Here is a 16674-nt window from a genome sequence, read left to right on the forward strand (position 1 = left end):
GGAGGGGGACCCCCCCCCCCCGCCCCCAGCTCAGCTCTAACACTGCCCTCAGTCAGGAAGACACCCAGAAGGGCAGGCTGGAAAGATGGGCTTGAGGTAGTGGCATGTGATCTGGTCACCGTGGTAGCCCTTGGCCCAGGACAAAACTCAGCCCCATGTGCTTCCTGAATTCTTGCTGAAGTTCTCCTAACCGCTTCTCATCAGTTCCTCCTCCCTACATAAGTCAATCCCTCCACACCTGCCCTGAGAAACATGTACAAAACCACCTCTTCCTAGTACATTTTTCAGCTCCCTCAAGTCCTCCTGGGGAAAGACCTGGTGTAACACTGTGTGTGGGGTTTTCCAAATCACAGTATTTCTCCTATGTGTACAATTCCAACCCCACCTTCCCCCTCCCTATGTAACAGCCCCTCCACCTGGAGCTCCTACATATTCTCCTGCAACCCCTCCCAACCAGGAGCCCCCCCCCCAAACAAATAAAACCCACCTGGTTACCTATTCCCCATGCTCTCCCCTACTTCCACTCACAGTAAAGGATCTCATAGTCCCCAGAATTGGACATGATGAAACTCCCATCCTTGGACCAGTCAAGGTGAGTGATGAAGCTGGAGTGACCCTAGGAGCAAGGGTCAAGAGACTAAAAATGTAGCTACCGTTTCCCCTCCCCAAATCCCCCTTAGTGCATTAGACCCCTTCAAGGAGTTTACCTGCTATGGGAATGCCCCACCCTCCACCCCAGCTTCCTCACCACACAGCGGCCAAAGCGGCTGGACTTGGCACCATCACTGGAAACGCTATAGATGTAGATCATGTTGTCATGGGAACCGATGGCCAGGTACAACCCATCTACAAAGACAGTCACTCAGAGAGGGAAGGGCCAGGCACAGGTGTGGGTCCAGGGTGGGGGTGGCTCCCACCTGGGCTGTACCGGACCACCGAGAGCTGCTCGTTGCCGTCAGTGATGTCTGACACGATCTCTCGGGTCTCTGTGTCCAAAACCAACCACCTGGAAGGGAGGGGGTGGAAAGCAGGTATGAGGTTACCTGTCCTGGGCAAGGTGGGGGTTGGCAGGTTGGAGAGTCTCAGAGACACCGACAGAAAGGCTGCGATGTAGACAAGCTGTCACTGCATCCTTTTTTTTTTAAAGAGAGGAAGAGTGGGGAGAGAGGCAGAGGGAGAAGCAGAGAGAGAATCTTAAGCAGGCTCCATGCCCAGCACAGAGCCCATGCAGGGCTCGATCTCACGACCCTGAGATCATGACCTGAGCCGAAATCAAAGAGTTGGACGCTTAACCAACTGAGCTGCCCAGGTGCCCCCTATGCTGCATTCTTATGCTGGGAAACGGGACGGGGCTAAGGAGAGATCAAGGTTGAGGGGCTTCTGATGCCTCTAAGAAAGGAGTACAAGGGCCTCCTAGGAGGACCTTATGGAGTCGTAAGCTTGTCACTTCCGTTTGTTAGTCTCTCCCATACCCCTCCTATTCCCACTGCTTCTCTATCCTAAGCTGCCACCTCCTCCACTCCCGGGCTCGGAGGGGAGAGTGCTTGAGTGTGATGACGGTTGCCATAGGAGAGCTGGGGAGCCCCGGGCTGCAGAGAAAAGCACTGAGGAGCAGGAAGGTGCAGTTGGGGCTCCTGAGCAGGCAGCAGCCACACTCCTCCCCCCACACACACACACCCCACTACCGAGGAACCCTTCCCATACCTCCTGCTTTCCCCTCCCAGGAATCCTGGCTCCTCTCACCTCCCTGTGTTCAGTCCTACAGCCACAACTGCCCCACTGGGGTGGAAGTCAGCACAGAGACCAGTCTCCTGGGAGGGGGGAGAAGGTGAATTCAGGAAGATGCCTTTCTAGTGAAGGTTCCCGGATGGACACCTCGTCATGTTGGTAACACCAAAGCCTTCTCCTCCCAAGGATGAGACGGGGAGGAGAGGGACAGTAGACCTGGGGTGGAGGCAGGGTGTCACTGGAGCCTAAATGAGGCGATACTTAAAATGTTTAACAGCCAGAACCGAGCTGGGAAGCTGTGCTGGAGATTAACTGTTTGTTGCGCATCAAGGGGAGGTCTGGGGGTTCGGGGGCAAGAGGGCAGTGCTCGGGGGCAATGGAGGCATCTGCACAGAAGAATGGAGATTTTAGTAGCCCATATAGCCATACCAGTACAAACGGGCTGCCTCTGGGGAGAACAGAAAAGGATGTTGGGGAAGGAGTGGCAGCCACAGAAGCCATGGTGGGTGTGGCATTGGGGAGCCAGGGACGCAGGGCTCTACCTTGAGGTCAATGCTCCAGGCCAGCGCATGGCCCTCCCCATCCCACAGGCAGAGCTGCCGGTCGTGGCCACAGGTGAGGAAGCGGTTCTGGAAGGGATGCGTGCAGAGCCCCCAGAGCTCATCCGTGTGGCCCTGCAGCAGAGCATGGGCTGTCACCTCGGCCCCGCCTCAGTAGCTCTTCCCACCCTCCTGCCCGGAGCCCTTGCCCCCGAACCTGAATTACAGGGGAGAAGCCCTGGGCCAGATCTCCCCTCAGCAATGCATTCTTCGTGGTTCCCACCAGCAGCTCAGAGCCCAGCCCCTCCGCAATGGCCCGCACAGCCCCGAAGTGTTCAGGAATCTGTGGAATGGTGGCGGAAAGTCAGGGGCCCACTGGCCATTCCTCTTCCTCCCCCCCTCCCCCAAGCCCAGCCTAGCCCTCACCTCAGCCTCCTGGAGGGCCACCAGTCCTGGCCCCCACTGGACCAGCCGGCGGTCCCGTCCGCCACCACTCAGCACAGTCCCGTCCCGCCGGAGACACAGAGCAAAGATGGACCCTTCGTGAGCGTGGGCCTGGGCCACAATCCCGTAGGTCTCTGTTGGCAAAGTCATGAGTGGGTCACGCCATAGGGGTGCCGGGCAGTGGGGAACTGGAGCAGCCCTGGCCGTCACAATGAAGTAATAACTCCCAGCTGTTGAGTACCTACTGAATATGGTCTCTGATCCTCGGCTATTATTTTACCCAGTTTACAGACTGGACAACTGAGCTCCAAAGACATGAGGTAACTTCCTAAAGGCCAAACAACTGGCGGCAAAACTGGAATGTGAACCCAAGATCTGGCAGACTCCAAAGCCCCGGCCCTGCCCCTTTGCCATGGTGTCCCTACCCTTCTAGACAGCCCTCCTAGAGGGCCCCCTTGGGGCCCACAGACAACTATCAACTCTCATGGTAAAAAAAAAAAAAAAAAAAAAAGGAAAAAAGGAAAATCCTCTTCTCTGTTCCCACAGACCCTCTGGGGTACTAGACTTCCCAGATACCATCACCCCCAACCACTTACCTTTGGCCCCACCCCTGCCTGGGGTCCTGGAATCTGAGAGGCTCCGCCCCCAGGTGAGAATGTTCCCCTCTGAATCCCCAGTGAGAATGTCTCCATCCGGGAGGAACACAAAGCAAGGGATAAACTTGGGTTTCTTGTATTTCTGGGGGAGAGGCGAGCAGAGAGCAGGGGTCAAAGAGAAAAGCCAAGACTGAAAGTCACAGACCGTCGCCAGTTGGGTAGTATTAGGGTCTACAGTACTCAGACCAACACTTCCACCTCCACTCTGTCCTCCCGCACCACACTGCACCCATCCACGCCTCACCCCAAAGACACCCTGTTTCCGGGTGAGGGTCCCGTTCCCAGGAACCCCTGTTCCTCCACTCCAGTTCCAGAAGTGGACGTGGGATTTCCCGCTGGTGACAATGCAGCTGCTGTCACGAGGGCTGAAGCCAACGGCCAAGACTGAGTCATTTGTACTCTGAAGGGAAGATACCAGATTCAGCCACCCCAAGCCCTGAGCACCCTCACTTCACTCGACTCCTCAGTTTGCATCCTGACGGCCGGTCTGCTGAAGTCCCAAAACCTCGGGACACGCCTTCCTTCCGGACCCAGACCTGGTCCCCTACGACCACCCCTCCCAGTCACTCATGATGCCAGCACTGCCCTAAGGCCTGACGCGTGGTCGGTCCCTCAGGAGGCCAGAACTTCCATAGTTCCCTTTCACAGCCTCAGAGAGGCTAAGGGGCTCACTCCAGGTGAGCCAGCCAGACATGAAGTCAAGGTACGGGGAAGTCTAGAGTTCTCTCTGTACTCCACGGCCCTTAGCTCCCTAACCTCAGTGCCATGCCAGGCCACCTGGACTCCCTCCTCACCTTGATCTCAGCCAGCTTTGTGCCTCGGCTGCAGTCCCACACTGACAGCATGTGCTCGTTGGAATCATCCACCACACAAAGAAAAGCACCCTGATCCTGAGAACGGGGGACACAGCGGAGGGGCTGAGTGAGGCCTAGAGGTCTGTGGGCTCACAGTCATCAGGCAAGGGCTGTCATCGCGGGTTGAGCGGGCAGGAGAAGTGGACACCTGTCCCTTTCTCAGGAAAATCGGCTGGGTGGGGTTCAGGAAGGCCAGAACTTCGGAGGTGTCCTGGTGAAATGCAAGAAGGAGGTTCCTGGGCAAGGAAGATGGGGGGTCTAGAGGCTTTAGAGCCAGCTCACCGCCACTGAAAAGGCCAGGGCTCCCACACCCCGCTCGAAGGCCCCCAGTCCAATCTCCTGCAGCTTCAGCAGGGTCTCTGAGTCCCAGACGTGAACCACCGGCTGCAGGGGCTGGTAGAGGAGAAGGGGTCAGGGCCGTGAAGGAAAGCCAGGCGGGAATTTCATCCTGTCTGCCTGCTGTTCGACTTTGGCCTTACCTTTCCATCTTTGTCCACTCCAGCTGTCTGTCCTGAGGCTACACGAACACCATCGGGGTGGACAGCTAGGCTAGGTGGGGGAGGAGACGCTCTAGGGAAGGGGGTCGGTCTCTCAAGACCCCCCAGGACACCTTCTCCATGCTTGCAGAGCGGCAAGGCAGCTCCTCCTTCCTGCTCCTCTGCACCCGCCCAGACCCTGTTCCTGCCAAGCCCACCATCCCCACGCCTAGAGCTGCCCACTCCCACGCTCCAGGCCCCTCACCAGCGAACGCAGTCCGTGTGGCCCCGGTAATGTCTCTGGCCGCCACCTCCAGGACCCCCTGGGCCCCCCTCCGGCCGGTATAGCACCACCACACAGGCGATAAAGTAGACCACCTCCCCAGAGCGCAGCACAAACAGATTAGAGCGGGAGTCACGACCCCTGTACCCATAACTGGAGTGGGGATGGCAGTCAAGGAAAGGGTCAGACCAAGGGCAGAATGAGGAAGAGAGGGGACAACGAAAGAGCTTCTGGCTGACAGCACCATCAGCAGAGGACGGTAGGGCAGGACTCAGAGGGCTTTCTGATCCCGCAGACCCAGGGGGAAACTGTCAGGAAGGGGGGGTTCCCAAGATGGGAAAGGTGGCTCCCGTGGGACTGGAAGGGGCAGGATACACCCAGTCAAGGCTGAGGGTCTCCGGGGGTGGGCCGCTGGGCAGCTCCTCGAGGCTGCGGATGCCAGATGGGATGTACATGGTAATGGGGCGGCCGCGAAGGAACATCTTCACTGAGATGCCTTCTACAGAGAAAAGGGGGGTGTCAACCACCACCCTGCAGCCTCCCTTTCAGGAAAGCCAGAGCAGAACTCTACCCACCACACCTCACAGGTCCCCCACAATAGCTCCTGGGACTGTAGCCCAAACCCCAAGTCCGTCATCCCAGTTCTTCCGGACTCCTCTGTACTTACCCAAATTATAGTTGCTCCTCCGCGACCCAGGACCCCCAGGGCTGGAGAGGGGGTCTTTCCCCCCACGGCTGTTGGGAAGAGAGAAAAGCAGAGAGATGCGGTCAGGTCCCAAGACCTAAGTGGGAAAGGGCAGGACACAAGAAAGGAGGTTCCTCTAGAACCCAGTGATGTCTGCATTCGGAACATTAGGGGCCCCAAGTAGATGGGGACTTGCAGCCCCATGTAAGAGACGAGAAAGTTTAGGCCAAAGGGGCAGAGCACACGGCACAAAGCCCTAACGCTTGTGAAAGGCTGTGCAGCATGGCAAGGAGGGGCCCTTTCCCTCTAGACCACCAGGCTTCTGGCTGGCCTTTTCATTTCTCCATCTGTAAAATGGGACCAAAGGGAATCCAGAATGCACACCAGCCCTGCCTTTCAGGGATCTGGGAGGTCAGCAAGAAAGTCCTTATCTCTCCAGAGGAAAGTAACAGGTGAATCCCACAAACAGCTGTCACTAAATACTAAGGCGGTAATAGCTCTTCAGAGAATAAAGGAGACCAAGGACAGGGCTCGAATAAACACTCAGGTGTCCTGGCGCTTGTATGCACTCTGAGCCAACTATACTCAGCCACTAGGATTTCCCCTTGCTCTCCAGAAATAAAGCCTGGTAGATTGGGGTGGATGGGGCAGGGAGTGCTGAGGGGTAGGGCTGAAACTCTTCTGAGAACAGTCGTCCGTGAAAATCATGAGAGCTTCTGGTACCTCTTAGAATCTTGGAAGGTATGTGGTGATTTGGTAGAACCAGAGTCAGGAAGAGTAGGGTTCAAATCCTAGCTCTAGCTGTGTGACCCCAGGCAAATGACTTACCCTCTCTGAGCCTGCTGCCTCACCTGGACAATGAACAGCATGAGACCACCTACCCCCCAAGGATGTCGAGGGAACTGAATGAGATGGAGGAGGTCGAGGGTCTAGCACAGTGCCGGGAACACAGCAGGCGCCCCAGGAGTGCTTGTTCCTTTCTTCCTGTTGGGCAATGAGGTCCCCCCACCCCACCCAGGGAAGTGAGGTGAGGGATGTGGAAATCAAGAGCCTGAGCCTGGGGTGGGGTGGGGTTCAGGGTGGGGGGAGCCTCGCCCACCTCTCCGTGCTCCCTGACCGCAACAACAGGTTGGCCGAGGAAGCTGCCTTCCGGGAGAGTTTCTGCCGAGGCCGTTCTGAGGGGGATGAGGAGGAGGAAGAATTTCTCCGTGGCCTGGGAGGAGCATAGCGAGCAGGTAAAGATCAGTCCCTCTGCTCCTCTGCTCGTGCTCCGCAGTCCTCCCACCCCTCCAGGGCCTCTGGCACAGGACACTTACGTGTCAGCGCGCTGCGGGGGCTGCACAAGCCTGAGGATCCCCGGGGGGCCCGGGGAGCCAGTGCCACTGCTGCTGCTGCCCCCTCCTTCAGACTGGGTCCCACTAGGCTCTTCACTGCCCCCCTGCGGGGCTGGGGGCCCATTGCTCAGGCCAGGGGGTCCAGGGGATGGCTCGGTCTCCACCTCTGTCTCTGTCTGGGTGCCCCGGCTCACCAAGGAGGGGCCGCATGTGGGTGGCAGTCCTGGGGGCGCTGCAGGGCTGCTGGGGAGACAGTGAAATCAACCTGATGCCCCTAGAGGTCCCTGGAAGGAAGAGGAAGAGGGTGTGTGACAACAGGCATACCTGTCCCGTGTCGGAGCGGGCGTGTCAGGGTCCTGCAGGGGGCTGGGGGGCGCGTGCAGCCGCAGCAGGCGGAGGGCCTCTGCCAGGGCTGCTTTTACCAGCTCCATCTCCTTCTCCTGCACCTGAAGCCGCTGGCTCAAGGACTGCAGGGCCTCCTGAGCAGGGCCCTCACCTGGAAAAGGGGCAAGAAGCACTCAGAACGTACCCACCACTTGAAGAAAGGGTTGAGGGGATTCTGTCTTCCCCCGACTTTGCATTCGTCCAATAGGACTACCCCCTTCAAGCAGCCCCAAGCTTGGAGGCTGTCCCGGAGGGGAGGAGACGGGTGGTAGAGGATCAAGGGCCTCCTTCTGGCAGGGCAGGCGAGGAGCCTGGCAGAGCTCCCTTCCTGCTGCTGTCTCAGCCTCCGCAAAGACAGGGAGTACCATGGAGTACCAGGGGGGAAATATGGAGTACTGCCCAGGAACGTGGGAACCACAGAGGGAGGCGCCGAAGGACGACCGCCCACCCCAGAGCAGGCTCAGGTCTCCAGGGAAGGCAGAGAAACTGAGGAGGGGGCGCGAAAGAAGAGGGGGGACACGAGAGTACAGTCATCTGAGGGCTCAGAGGACCAGGAGAAGAGATCGAGAATGACCGGAGAGGGTATCAGTGGAGACGGAGTCATAGTGAAGGTCCCAGGGTTACGGTGACCGTCAGAAATAAAACGACCCGAAAAACCAGGAGAAGAGGCCCAGAGTAACACAGGGGACAGAGAAACATCGAGGGGCCCAGAGTAACATGGGGAGTGGATGACGTTGAGGAAGTTCGAAATGACAGTAGGAGATCCAAATAACTAGGGAGAGCGACCTGAGGAACAGTGGAGGATGCTCAGAACCCCTGAGGCTGAGGAGCACGCGGGGACGCCACCAGACTGCCGTCGGGCACTGGCAGCGGCCGAGCGGCCGGCGCTCCGGGAAGGGGCACGCCGCCCGCCCCGCCCCGTACTCACCGGGCCCCCCGGCCCCGTCCATCCGGCCCCCGGCTTGCTCCGAGCGGCGGCGGCGGAGGAGGCTTCTAAGCCGCCGGGGCCATGGCCAGGGAGAGGGAAGGGGAAGCACCCCGGGGCGCGCGCGCTCGGGTGCCGTGCCGCCCCCCGGGGGCGCTGTCGGGCGCGGGGAAAGGGCCTGGAGGGGGCGCTCTGGAGCGGGGGCGGCAGGCTCCGGGGCCCGCCGGGGCCTTGGACTCTCCCGGGGCCGCTCTCGGCTCCCGGGGGTGGGGTGGCGGGGCCGTCCCGGGCCCCAGCGCCGCGGCACAAACAGGCGCCGGACGCGGAGCCGCCAGGAAGCGCGGGAGGGGGGGGCGGGACGAGGGGGGGGCCGGGCCGCCTGGTAACCCCTCCCTGTCCGGGCCTCGCCGCTCAGGACCTGGGCAGGGCCAACCCGCTGACCCCCGGGCCCCCTCCGGGCCTCCGCCCCCCAGGCTCTTCCGGGATCCCCGCCCCCGGGCTCCCTGGGGTCCTCTCTGGACTCCTTGCCCCAGCCCCTAGCCCCTGGGGGCAGAGCCGACCGACCCCTCCCCACTTCCGCGAGGGGGCAGGGGCGGGGTCACGAAATGGGTCCTTTGCCCGGGGGCGGGGCTTTTCCTAAGGGGCAAGGCCAAGGCACCTCGAATTGGGGCTGGCAGTGGCCAAGGCAGGGGGTTATTAAGGCTGGGGAGGGGGGAGGGGGGCGGATTCCCAGGGTATTGGGGTCAGGGTGGCATTAGCCCAGCTCAAGCCGGGATGGGCTGACTCAGCATCCTGCCCCCGCCAACCGTCGTCCCTGACAGCTCTTGCTTTCCCTTGGGCAGAGATGGGAGATGGCGCCGGTGTTGCCCCTGGTGCTGCCCCTCCAGCCCCGCATCCGTCTGGCACAGGGGCTCTGGCTCCTCTCCTGGCTGCTGGCGCTGGCCGGTGGCCTCGCCCTCCTCTGTAGCGGGCACCTCCTGGCCCAGCTGTGGCAGCTCGGCACCTTCTTGGCTCCCTCCTGCCCATTTGCTGCCCTGCCCCAGGTTGCCCTGGCGGCCGGTGCGGTGGCTCTGGGCACAGGACTGGTGGGTGCGGGAGCCAGCAGGGCCAGCCTGGATGCGGCTCAGTACCCTCCCTGGCGAAAGGTCCTGGGCCCACTGCTGGTGGTAGGCGCTGCTGGGGGCGGGGGTCTTCTAGTCCTCGCCTTGGCGCTAGCCCTGGCTTTACCTGGGAGTCTGGACACCGGGCTGGAGGAGGGCCTGGGGACTGCCTTGGCTCACTACAAAGACACAGAGGTGCCCGGACACTGTCATGCCAAACGGCTGTTGGATGAGCTCCAGCTGAGACACCACTGCTGCGGGCGCCACGGGTACAAGGATTGGTTTGGGATCCAGTGGGTCAGCAGCCGTTACTTGGATCCCAATGACCAGGATGTCCTTGAGTGAGTGTTTTATTTCTCCCCTCCCCTCACTCCTCCCAGCCTCCTTCCCCTCCTTTGCCTCCTCCCCCCTTGAAACCCACCTCGCCCCACAGGCAATAAATAGAGTCTAGTGATTGAGGGAATTGGTTATAGATCTGCCATTTATTAGGTGTGTGACCTAGGGCGTGTTACCAAACTGCTCTGGGCCCATTTCCTCCTCTGTGAATGGCGATATAGGACCTATCTTGCAGACTTATTGTGAAGATAAATGAATTATGCATGCCTCGCACGGGGTAAACCGGTCAGCAAAGGTCTTCCATGTTTCTCTTCTCAAATCCCGCGCCCCGTAGCTTCTCCCCCAGGCCTCTATTTCCAGACATCCTAACACCCCTGCCCCTCTCTTCGCAGCCGCCTCCAGAGCAACGTGGAAGGCCTGTATCTGATTGATGGTGTCCCCTTCTCCTGCTGCAACCCCCACTCGCCCAGACCTTGCCTGCAAAGCCGGCTCTCAGAGCCCCATGCCCACCCTCTCTTCGATCCCCGTCAGCCCAACCTAAACCTCTGGGCCCACGGATGCCACGGGGTGCTGCTGGGGCACCTGCAGGGCTTGGCGGGCACGCTGGGCGGCGCGCTGGCTGTCACCTTCCTGCTGCAGGTGAGTCGGCAAGCATCGGAGGACTCCCTCCATCTGGGCCCCCTCCCTGCCTCCAGCCCTGGCTCCGGAGCTGTCGACCCTCACAGACCTCTTTCCCCTCGCCTTCCCCACAGATTCTGGCGCTCGTGGGCCTGCGGTACCTGCAGACGGCACTGGAGGGGCTCGGAGGAGTTATCGACGGGGAGGGAGAGACCCAGGGCTACCTCTTTCCCAGTGGGCTGAAGGACATGCTGAAAACAGCGTGGCGACAGGGAGGGGTGGCTCACAGGCCGGCACCTGAGGAGGCCCCCCCAGAAGAGGCACCTCCTAAGGAGGGTCTACCTGAGGCCTAGTGGCCTGAAACTTGGGGGATTGGGAGGGGGGAAGGGGAGGGATGGACAGGACTGAAAACCTCACGACTCCTTACCAAGGCTCCAGGTGGGGGAGGGGGGGTCCCTGGGATTAGAGGAGGGGTTAAGGATAGTCACGGAGCTAGACTGGGGATGGCACAAAACTAGGTGTCCAGGGCCTAGCCCCTGTGGCCAAGAGCCACCAGGGAACACAAGGCACCCAGGGTGATGGGAAGGTGACGGGGGAAGGACTGGAGACTGCTCCTGGCACACAGACTCAATAAAGCTTTTGGACTGAAGCCACTGATCTTCCTCTTCAAGGGGGCTGGGCGGGGGTGGGGGGGGGGGCTCTGGGAGAACTGATTTCTGTCTGCTAGAGAAGCCAGGACGCCTAGATGTTGACTCTGGTAAGGACCAAATGCAAGAACCAGACGTGCACAATGAAGGAAACCAGAGGCCCCTTCCAGCTTGAGATCTTTTATTCTGGAGGTAGGAGGGGGGTCAGCATGCTCAGGTGGGGAGGGTCCAGCCCAGCTCCTCCAGCCCCCCAGTGCATGCCCAGCCCCAATAAGTTACGAAGTTGCTCAGCAGCCCTCCCTCCTGAGTGTCTGTCCTTCTGCTCCGCCCCAGACGGAGCTGACCTGGCTCAACACAAGGGCCGCTTGTCCCCAGCCTGTGGGCAGTGCCACATGGCAGGCTGGGGGAGGGGAGAAGCAGCTGGGCCAGGCCCTGGGGCTGAGGGGGCAGAGGGGCCGCCCCTGGCTCTGAGGGGTCAGGATATGGAAAACTGCATCCTGGGCAGGCCAGGGGCCCAGTCCCCCAGGTTCGTGCCCGACGAGGTGGTAGTCAGGGTGGGGCTGTCGTCACACCTCAACAGCCGGGTCTGAGCCTCGGCCCTGCCGCTGTAACTGCTCTTCCTGCTTCATCTTGGGCTTCTCCGTCCGTGTGTGCCACACTAGAACCTGTCCCGGGAGCGCTCCGGTTAGAGCCAGCCGCCGGCATGGGGCCTCGGGGCCTCGGCACAGGACGGAACCCCTCACCCCATCCGCACACACAGCGTTGACTGCGAAGTGTGAACGGCAGGGGCCTTTAGTGCCTCTAGAATGGGGCCTTATCCCCTTACCCCCTCTGTGCTACGTGGGTGCTCAGGAGACCACTTTCCTTGCCTGGCTCCCAGCTTCCCCTGCAGCAGAGTAAGCAAGGTTGAGTCCGAGCTCTGGAGGGTCCCTCCTGGTTCAAACGCCCATCCTTTGATCCTCTTCTCCAAGGCCTTACTCCACTTCCCCCATCACCCTTCCATATCCCAGAGCCAGGTTTCCGCCCACCTCCAGCTCCTTACCCGAGTGCAGTTAGCTGCCCGCGGCTCCAGGTCCTTGGGATCCACGAGGTGGCTCAGGAGACTGCTCTCCAGGTGGCCCCGGGGAGCAGTAGCATCAAACTGGGCACTGGGCTTAGCCAACAGCAAGGGCAGGGCCACAGCAAAGCCTGCCATATCCACTGGGAAGGGCCTGTTGGGCTCCCATGCCGTGTGGAAGCCCACAACCCGGCCATCCTGTACCCGAGGGCCCTCGAATCGCAGGCCGCCCACGAGCCCCACAGGCCACACGGAGACACCACGGGTCCAGCGCATCTAAGAGAGGACAGAAGAAACAGACAGGGCGTGGCCCAGGGGCAAGGGAGCAGCAGGAAGGGCCACTGGGGTCACTCTGCCCCACTGTTCCCCCTCCTCACACCGATAACCAAGACAACAGGTGAGGCTGGCTCCACCTGCCTCTTTCCCCATCCTCACCCCAGGGCTCACCTCCTCAAAGAGTTCCCGGCTGTAGGTGTTGTCATCATCTGCAAAGTACACGACTCCCCGGGTGCCGGCTGGAGGGGGGTCCTTCTCTCCCCCGACAGCGCCCCCTCCGCTCCGGAGCCAGTCCAGGGCCCTGTTCCGTTGCTCTACACCGCGGGGCCGAACCCAGCCGGGCTCACCCTCCCTGAGCCGCTGGGCCTTGGGGGTGAGGACCGCCAGGTGTGTGAAGAGGAGGCCCGAGGCAGCCAGCAGCCCGGAGACCAATGGGGTGGGGCCCTCGGCATCCTCCACCAGCAGCCAGTGCAGCCGGGGCACCAGGCTCAGCGTCTGGGACAGCCGCACCAGCTCCGCTTTCTGCACTAGCCTGCAGTGGGAAAGATGCAGAGGAGAGCGAGGGGTCGCCACCATCTGCTCGCTCTGGCCCGTATACACAGCTTCTCCGGGGCCCCTTCCAGTATCCCCCATGGTCTTTCCCCAACCAATACCCAACCTCCCTGTCTTACCTATCAACTGCACACTGCGCTCGCCTTCCCTGTTCCTGCAGCCCGTGTCTGGCGGGCTCAGGGCTCTAGCTGTGGGAGACTACAAGTGAAGGGTACAGGCTTTGGAATCAGACAGATCTGGGTTCGAATGCCAGCTCTGTAACTTAGTAGGTGAGACCCTGGAGGAAATGGGTCAGATCTCCCGAAGCCTCAGTTTCCTTGGCTATGAAAATGAGAATAACCATACTTTACAACAATGTTGTCTTAAAGATTGAATTATAATGACTTTCTAAAATATCAGGAGGGCCAGGTCCTCTTCCTGGGTTTTCAGGTAGAGATTTAGAGGAGCCCTTTGCCTCACTCCTCTCCAGGGAGGATTTACCTGAGTTTTAGACAAGAAACTGGGAAGGTGTGGCCCAGTCTCTTCTAGGCTTCTTTATCTTTCAGATTGGTCTGTCTGCCCCAGGGTTGGTGCTGTGTGTGTGAAAGGGGACAGGGTCTAGAGGGGCCTGTGCCTACGTGGGTCAGCCACCTGATTCCAGGGAGGTGTTGGCAGGCTCTTTAGCTATAGATCCAAAACCACGTTCCCCAGTTGGTTTGTACCAAAAGAAAGCTATACTTGAATTAAAAAAAAAAAAAAAAAAGTAAAGCCCTTACTTAGCACAGTTCCGGGTAGAGAGTAAACACACTGTAAATCATAGCTGGTATAACTATTTCTAGACCCTAGTATGACTTTAAGGCCAAGCCCTTTCCTACTTCAATTTAGTCAGGGATCCTCAAACTTTCTCACCAAAGGATCCCTGAGAGAGAGAGTGAATTCATGGGCAAGCTCAACATTTCTTTGAAACTTTATAGTTCTACCTTAAAATTTGTTAGGAACTGTGTATTCTGTTTCACAGTATACCCCTGTCTATTTCACTAGAAAAACAACCCTTTTCCCACAAATCTTTGAGGAAAGATGTGGTTCATTTGTCCTGTTATTTGGCATGCCCTAGTTTGAGAAACATGCCTGGCCCAGTGCCCCCCAGACTCATCATCGACCCCAACCTCCTGGCCTATGCAGGCCTCTGGGATACACCAGCGCCCATACCTGGCATAGGTGGGGGTAACAACATAGATAGTAGGCAGGGCCTCAGGTTCAGGGGGCTGGGCCGGGGCAGGGGGCGGGCGGCGGAGATCGGCTTGCAGCTGGGAGATCCTCAGATCCTTCTGGCGAAGCTGCTCCGCTGCTGCGCGCAGGGGAGGGAGGCAGTCACATGGCTGACCTGGTCCCAGGAAGCAGGGAGGGGGGGCAGAGAACCACAGCACAGTGAGCATCCCAAAGGGGCATAACCTTCTTGTTCAACTCCCAGCCAGTGTAGGAATCTCCTGACAATTTCCCCGACAGCCTCTTCCACACCCCTCGTTGGGGTGGGGGTGGGGGGCTCATGGCCTCCATCAGCAGCCCCCTCCAACTGCAATCCATTCCATCTGTTACAGCTTTCATTCGGATACTGAGCTGATCATCTGCCTCCATCCCTTCTAGCTGCTGATCCTAACGTTGCCTTCTGGAGCTATAAAGAACAACTCCATCTCCTGAAACAGGGCAGTCTTTTAAATACCTGAGGGTCAAGCCCTCAGGCCTGTCTCTCTGTGCAAGAGGCAACGTTCCATCTGTTCCCTTGGCTGTGTGACCAAAGACTCATAAAATTCATTGATTCCGTTATTGGATAAGTATTTATTGAATGCTCCTCGTGGGAGGCACAGCCTTAGGTGCTGGGGATGCAGCAGGGAGCAAAACCGGCATGGTCCCTGCCTTCATGGAGCTTTCAGTTTAGTGGAGGAGGCCGACACGGGGCAAAGAAACAAATCAGTAAAAATCACTACGAATTGTGATAAGGGCCACGAAGGAAACACGTAAGATAAAGAATAAACGAGAATCCAGAGAAAGGAGAGGCGCGCTATAGCTAAGGTGGTCAGGGAAGGCCTCTCTGAGGCGGTGACATCTGAGCTGAGACCTGAAGGATGAGAAAGCGGCGGCCAGGGAAGAGCAGGGAGAAAAGCACCGCAGCCAGAAGGAACAGGTTAAGAGCTTGAGAGAGCAATAAGCGTGGGCTTTTTGAGAAACTGTCATGCAGCCAGTGCGGCCGGAGCAGGGCGAGCAAGTGCGAAAGGGAATGGGGTTGGAAAGGCTGACGGCCACAGGATCATGCGGGGCCTTGCGGACTCGGGGAAGGAGTCTGCATTTCATCCGACGTGCGGCGAGAAGCCGCGGTGCGTCCTAGCGAGGGGAGTGCGCCGGCAGCCGCAGAGGGCTCTCGGAGAGCCGCGCCGGCTGAATGGTGTCTGCGCGGGGGTTCCTCCCCAGGGCGGGATGCACGGCGGCGGGCGCCCTCGGGCGGGCCCGCCGCACCCCCGCCCCGCCCCGCTCCGCTCACCGAGCTGCACCAGCGCGTAGAGGAGGCCGGCGATCGACACCAGGAAGTAGGCGAGAAACACGTTCTTCAGCTTCAGCTTCATGGCCGTGCCGCCGCCGGCGCCCGGGCAGGCGGGGTCCGGGGGGGGCGAGGGGGTCCCCGCCCCCCACCCGCCAGCCTGCAGACCCCGCCCCTGCAGCGGCCCCGCCCCGTGCCCCGCCTTCCTCACGCTCCTCTCCCCCGGCTCCCGCGAGCTGGGGCCCGCGGCGCCCGCCCGGGCCCACTTCCGGTCAGTCTGCACCCCGCTCCTCGGGTTAACTTCCGGTCCCACCGCCTGGTTCTGGGAACCACGGGAGTGGGTGACGTCACATCCGCCGTGCGGAGCTCGCGTGGCGGGCAGTCAGAAGCCTGGTGGGAGCGACTTTGAGATCGTCCCCTTTAACTACAGTCCGTGTGCCCAGATTTCCTCCTTATTTTCATTCATTTATCAGCCACAGCACCCTAACAGTTCTACAAATGCTTGTTACACGAATGAATGAAAGCTAAGACTTCTCACGTGCCAGGCCTGTGCTCTGGGTGTCTCACGCATTGCATTTCTCACTCTAATCCTGAGACAGATGGCATTGCCCCCATTTTACGGACAAGTAACCAAGGTTGACAAAAACTACGAAACTGCCACTATGCAGTTTTCTATGTCCCTTCTAGATACCGGTCTCCAAAATCTTACCGTTTCCTCTGACCCACGTTTCTTAACCGTAGGACAACAGGGGTCGCGGTGTAGGGAGGGCATAGGGAGTGGGGAGCCAAGGCAGTGGGCTACCTCCCAGGAAACTGGGAATACTTGAGCTGAGAATTACATGAACACATCCCCTAACTACTCATAGGCACAAGCCTTTCTGAGCAATCATTTTCCCTAAAAAACCACCCTCTTGTTTCTCTAAAACTTGTAGTCTCCAAAATGGAAATCTATTTCCTGCCACCAAATCAATGGGGAGTTTTAAAAAGTGACGCTAAGGAGAAGCAGCCTTTTGCATGAGAACATGACTGTAAAGCTGTTTCTACTCAAGAAGGACCCCACTATTAAGGAGGCCTACTAAAATCTGATGACCTTGCTGGGCTCCCCTATGAAAATATTGGCATCTAGCAAGTTGAAGAAGACTTACGCTCATTTGTTTTGCTGAACTGAAGAGGCTTATGCTGAAGTTAGATGAAAATGTCAGGGCCTTAGGCTTCTAAGGGTCTATGGTTCAGGGCAGAACCAGAATCCGGACACCAACAGTTATTTA

The 16674-nt window shown here is 59.2% G+C and overlaps 3 protein-coding genes across 7 annotated transcripts in view; 1 reads left to right on the forward strand and 2 right to left on the reverse strand.

Moving 5' to 3' along the window:
* Positions 1-8453, reverse strand: part of EML3 (EMAP like 3) — a 10620-nt gene extending 2167 nt beyond the window's left edge. Inside the window, exons 1-19 of one of the 5 annotated variants that reach the window (XM_040639236.1) lie at positions 8312-8451; positions 7324-7495; positions 6982-7239; positions 6765-6878; positions 5648-5715; positions 5356-5479; positions 4963-5133; positions 4701-4770; positions 4504-4614; positions 4162-4257; positions 3612-3767; positions 3308-3449; positions 2694-2845; positions 2485-2610; positions 2271-2402; positions 1744-1811; positions 918-1006; positions 749-846; positions 529-616 (exon numbers count right to left, since the gene is read on the reverse strand). In XM_040639236.1, the coding sequence (XP_040495170.1) occupies positions 529-616; positions 749-846; positions 918-1006; positions 1744-1811; positions 2271-2402; positions 2485-2610; positions 2694-2845; positions 3308-3449; positions 3612-3767; positions 4162-4257; positions 4504-4614; positions 4701-4770; positions 4963-5133; positions 5356-5479; positions 5648-5715; positions 6765-6878; positions 6982-7239; positions 7324-7495; positions 8312-8333 (2257 nt within the window). In that variant the 5' untranslated portion in view covers positions 8334-8451. Of the gene's footprint in view, positions 1-528; positions 617-748; positions 847-917; positions 1007-1743; positions 1812-2270; positions 2403-2484; positions 2611-2693; positions 2846-3307; positions 3768-4161; positions 4258-4503; positions 4615-4700; positions 4771-4962; positions 5134-5355; positions 5480-5647; positions 5716-6764; positions 6879-6981; positions 7243-7323; positions 7496-8311 lie in introns of all 5 variants that reach the window. The other 4 variants (XM_040639235.1, XM_040639234.1, XM_040639232.1 and 1 more) reach the window with 4 other exon arrangements.
* Positions 8454-8736: 283 nt separating this feature from the next.
* ROM1 (retinal outer segment membrane protein 1) lies at positions 8737-11007 on the forward strand. The gene is made up of 3 exons (XM_008707502.2): positions 8737-9749; positions 10137-10383; positions 10497-11007. Exons 1-3 carry the CDS (start codon positions 9160-9162, stop codon positions 10713-10715), a joined length of 1056 nt encoding a protein of 351 aa, XP_008705724.1. The 5' UTR covers positions 8737-9159; the 3' UTR covers positions 10716-11007.
* A 166-nt stretch (positions 11008-11173) lies between these two features.
* Positions 11174-15560, reverse strand: B3GAT3 (beta-1,3-glucuronyltransferase 3). Its single transcript, XM_040639238.1, has 5 exons — positions 15410-15560; positions 14083-14257; positions 12514-12874; positions 12052-12342; positions 11174-11674 (listed from the first exon to the last, which is right to left on the reverse strand). Exons 1-5 carry the CDS (start codon positions 15489-15491, stop codon positions 11576-11578), a joined length of 1008 nt encoding a protein of 335 aa, XP_040495172.1. The 5' UTR covers positions 15492-15560; the 3' UTR covers positions 11174-11575.
* Between the last annotated feature and the right edge of the window lie 1114 nt (positions 15561-16674).

The sequence above is a fragment of the Ursus maritimus genome, unplaced genomic scaffold (genome assembly GCF_017311325.1).
Source record: "Ursus maritimus isolate PB19 unplaced genomic scaffold, ASM1731132v1 scaffold_23, whole genome shotgun sequence".
Taxonomy (NCBI): Eukaryota; Metazoa; Chordata; class Mammalia; order Carnivora; family Ursidae; genus Ursus; species Ursus maritimus.

Bases quoted from the DNA above. Each gene is read 5' to 3' on its own strand.
- B3GAT3 (XM_040639238.1), bottom strand. From the start codon at position 15,491: ATGAAGCTGAAGCTGAAGAACGTGTTTCTCGCCTACTTCCTGGTGTCG. The intron at 12,875-14,082 runs GTATGGGCGCTG...TTCCCACTGCAG, and splicing joins GTTACCCCCACCTATGCCAG to GCTAGTGCAGAAAGCGGAGC. The intron at 11,675-12,051 runs GTAAGGAGCTGG...CTCCCGGGACAG, and splicing joins GGGCAGCTAACTGCACTCGG to GTTCTAGTGTGGCACACACG.
- ROM1 (XM_008707502.2), top strand. From the start codon at position 9,160: ATGGCGCCGGTGTTGCCCCTGGTGCTGCCCCTCCAGCCCCGCATCCGT. The intron at 9,750-10,136 runs GTGAGTGTTTTA...CTCTCTTCGCAG, and splicing joins AATGACCAGGATGTCCTTGA to CCGCCTCCAGAGCAACGTGG. The intron at 10,384-10,496 runs GTGAGTCGGCAA...CCTTCCCCACAG, and splicing joins CTGTCACCTTCCTGCTGCAG to ATTCTGGCGCTCGTGGGCCT.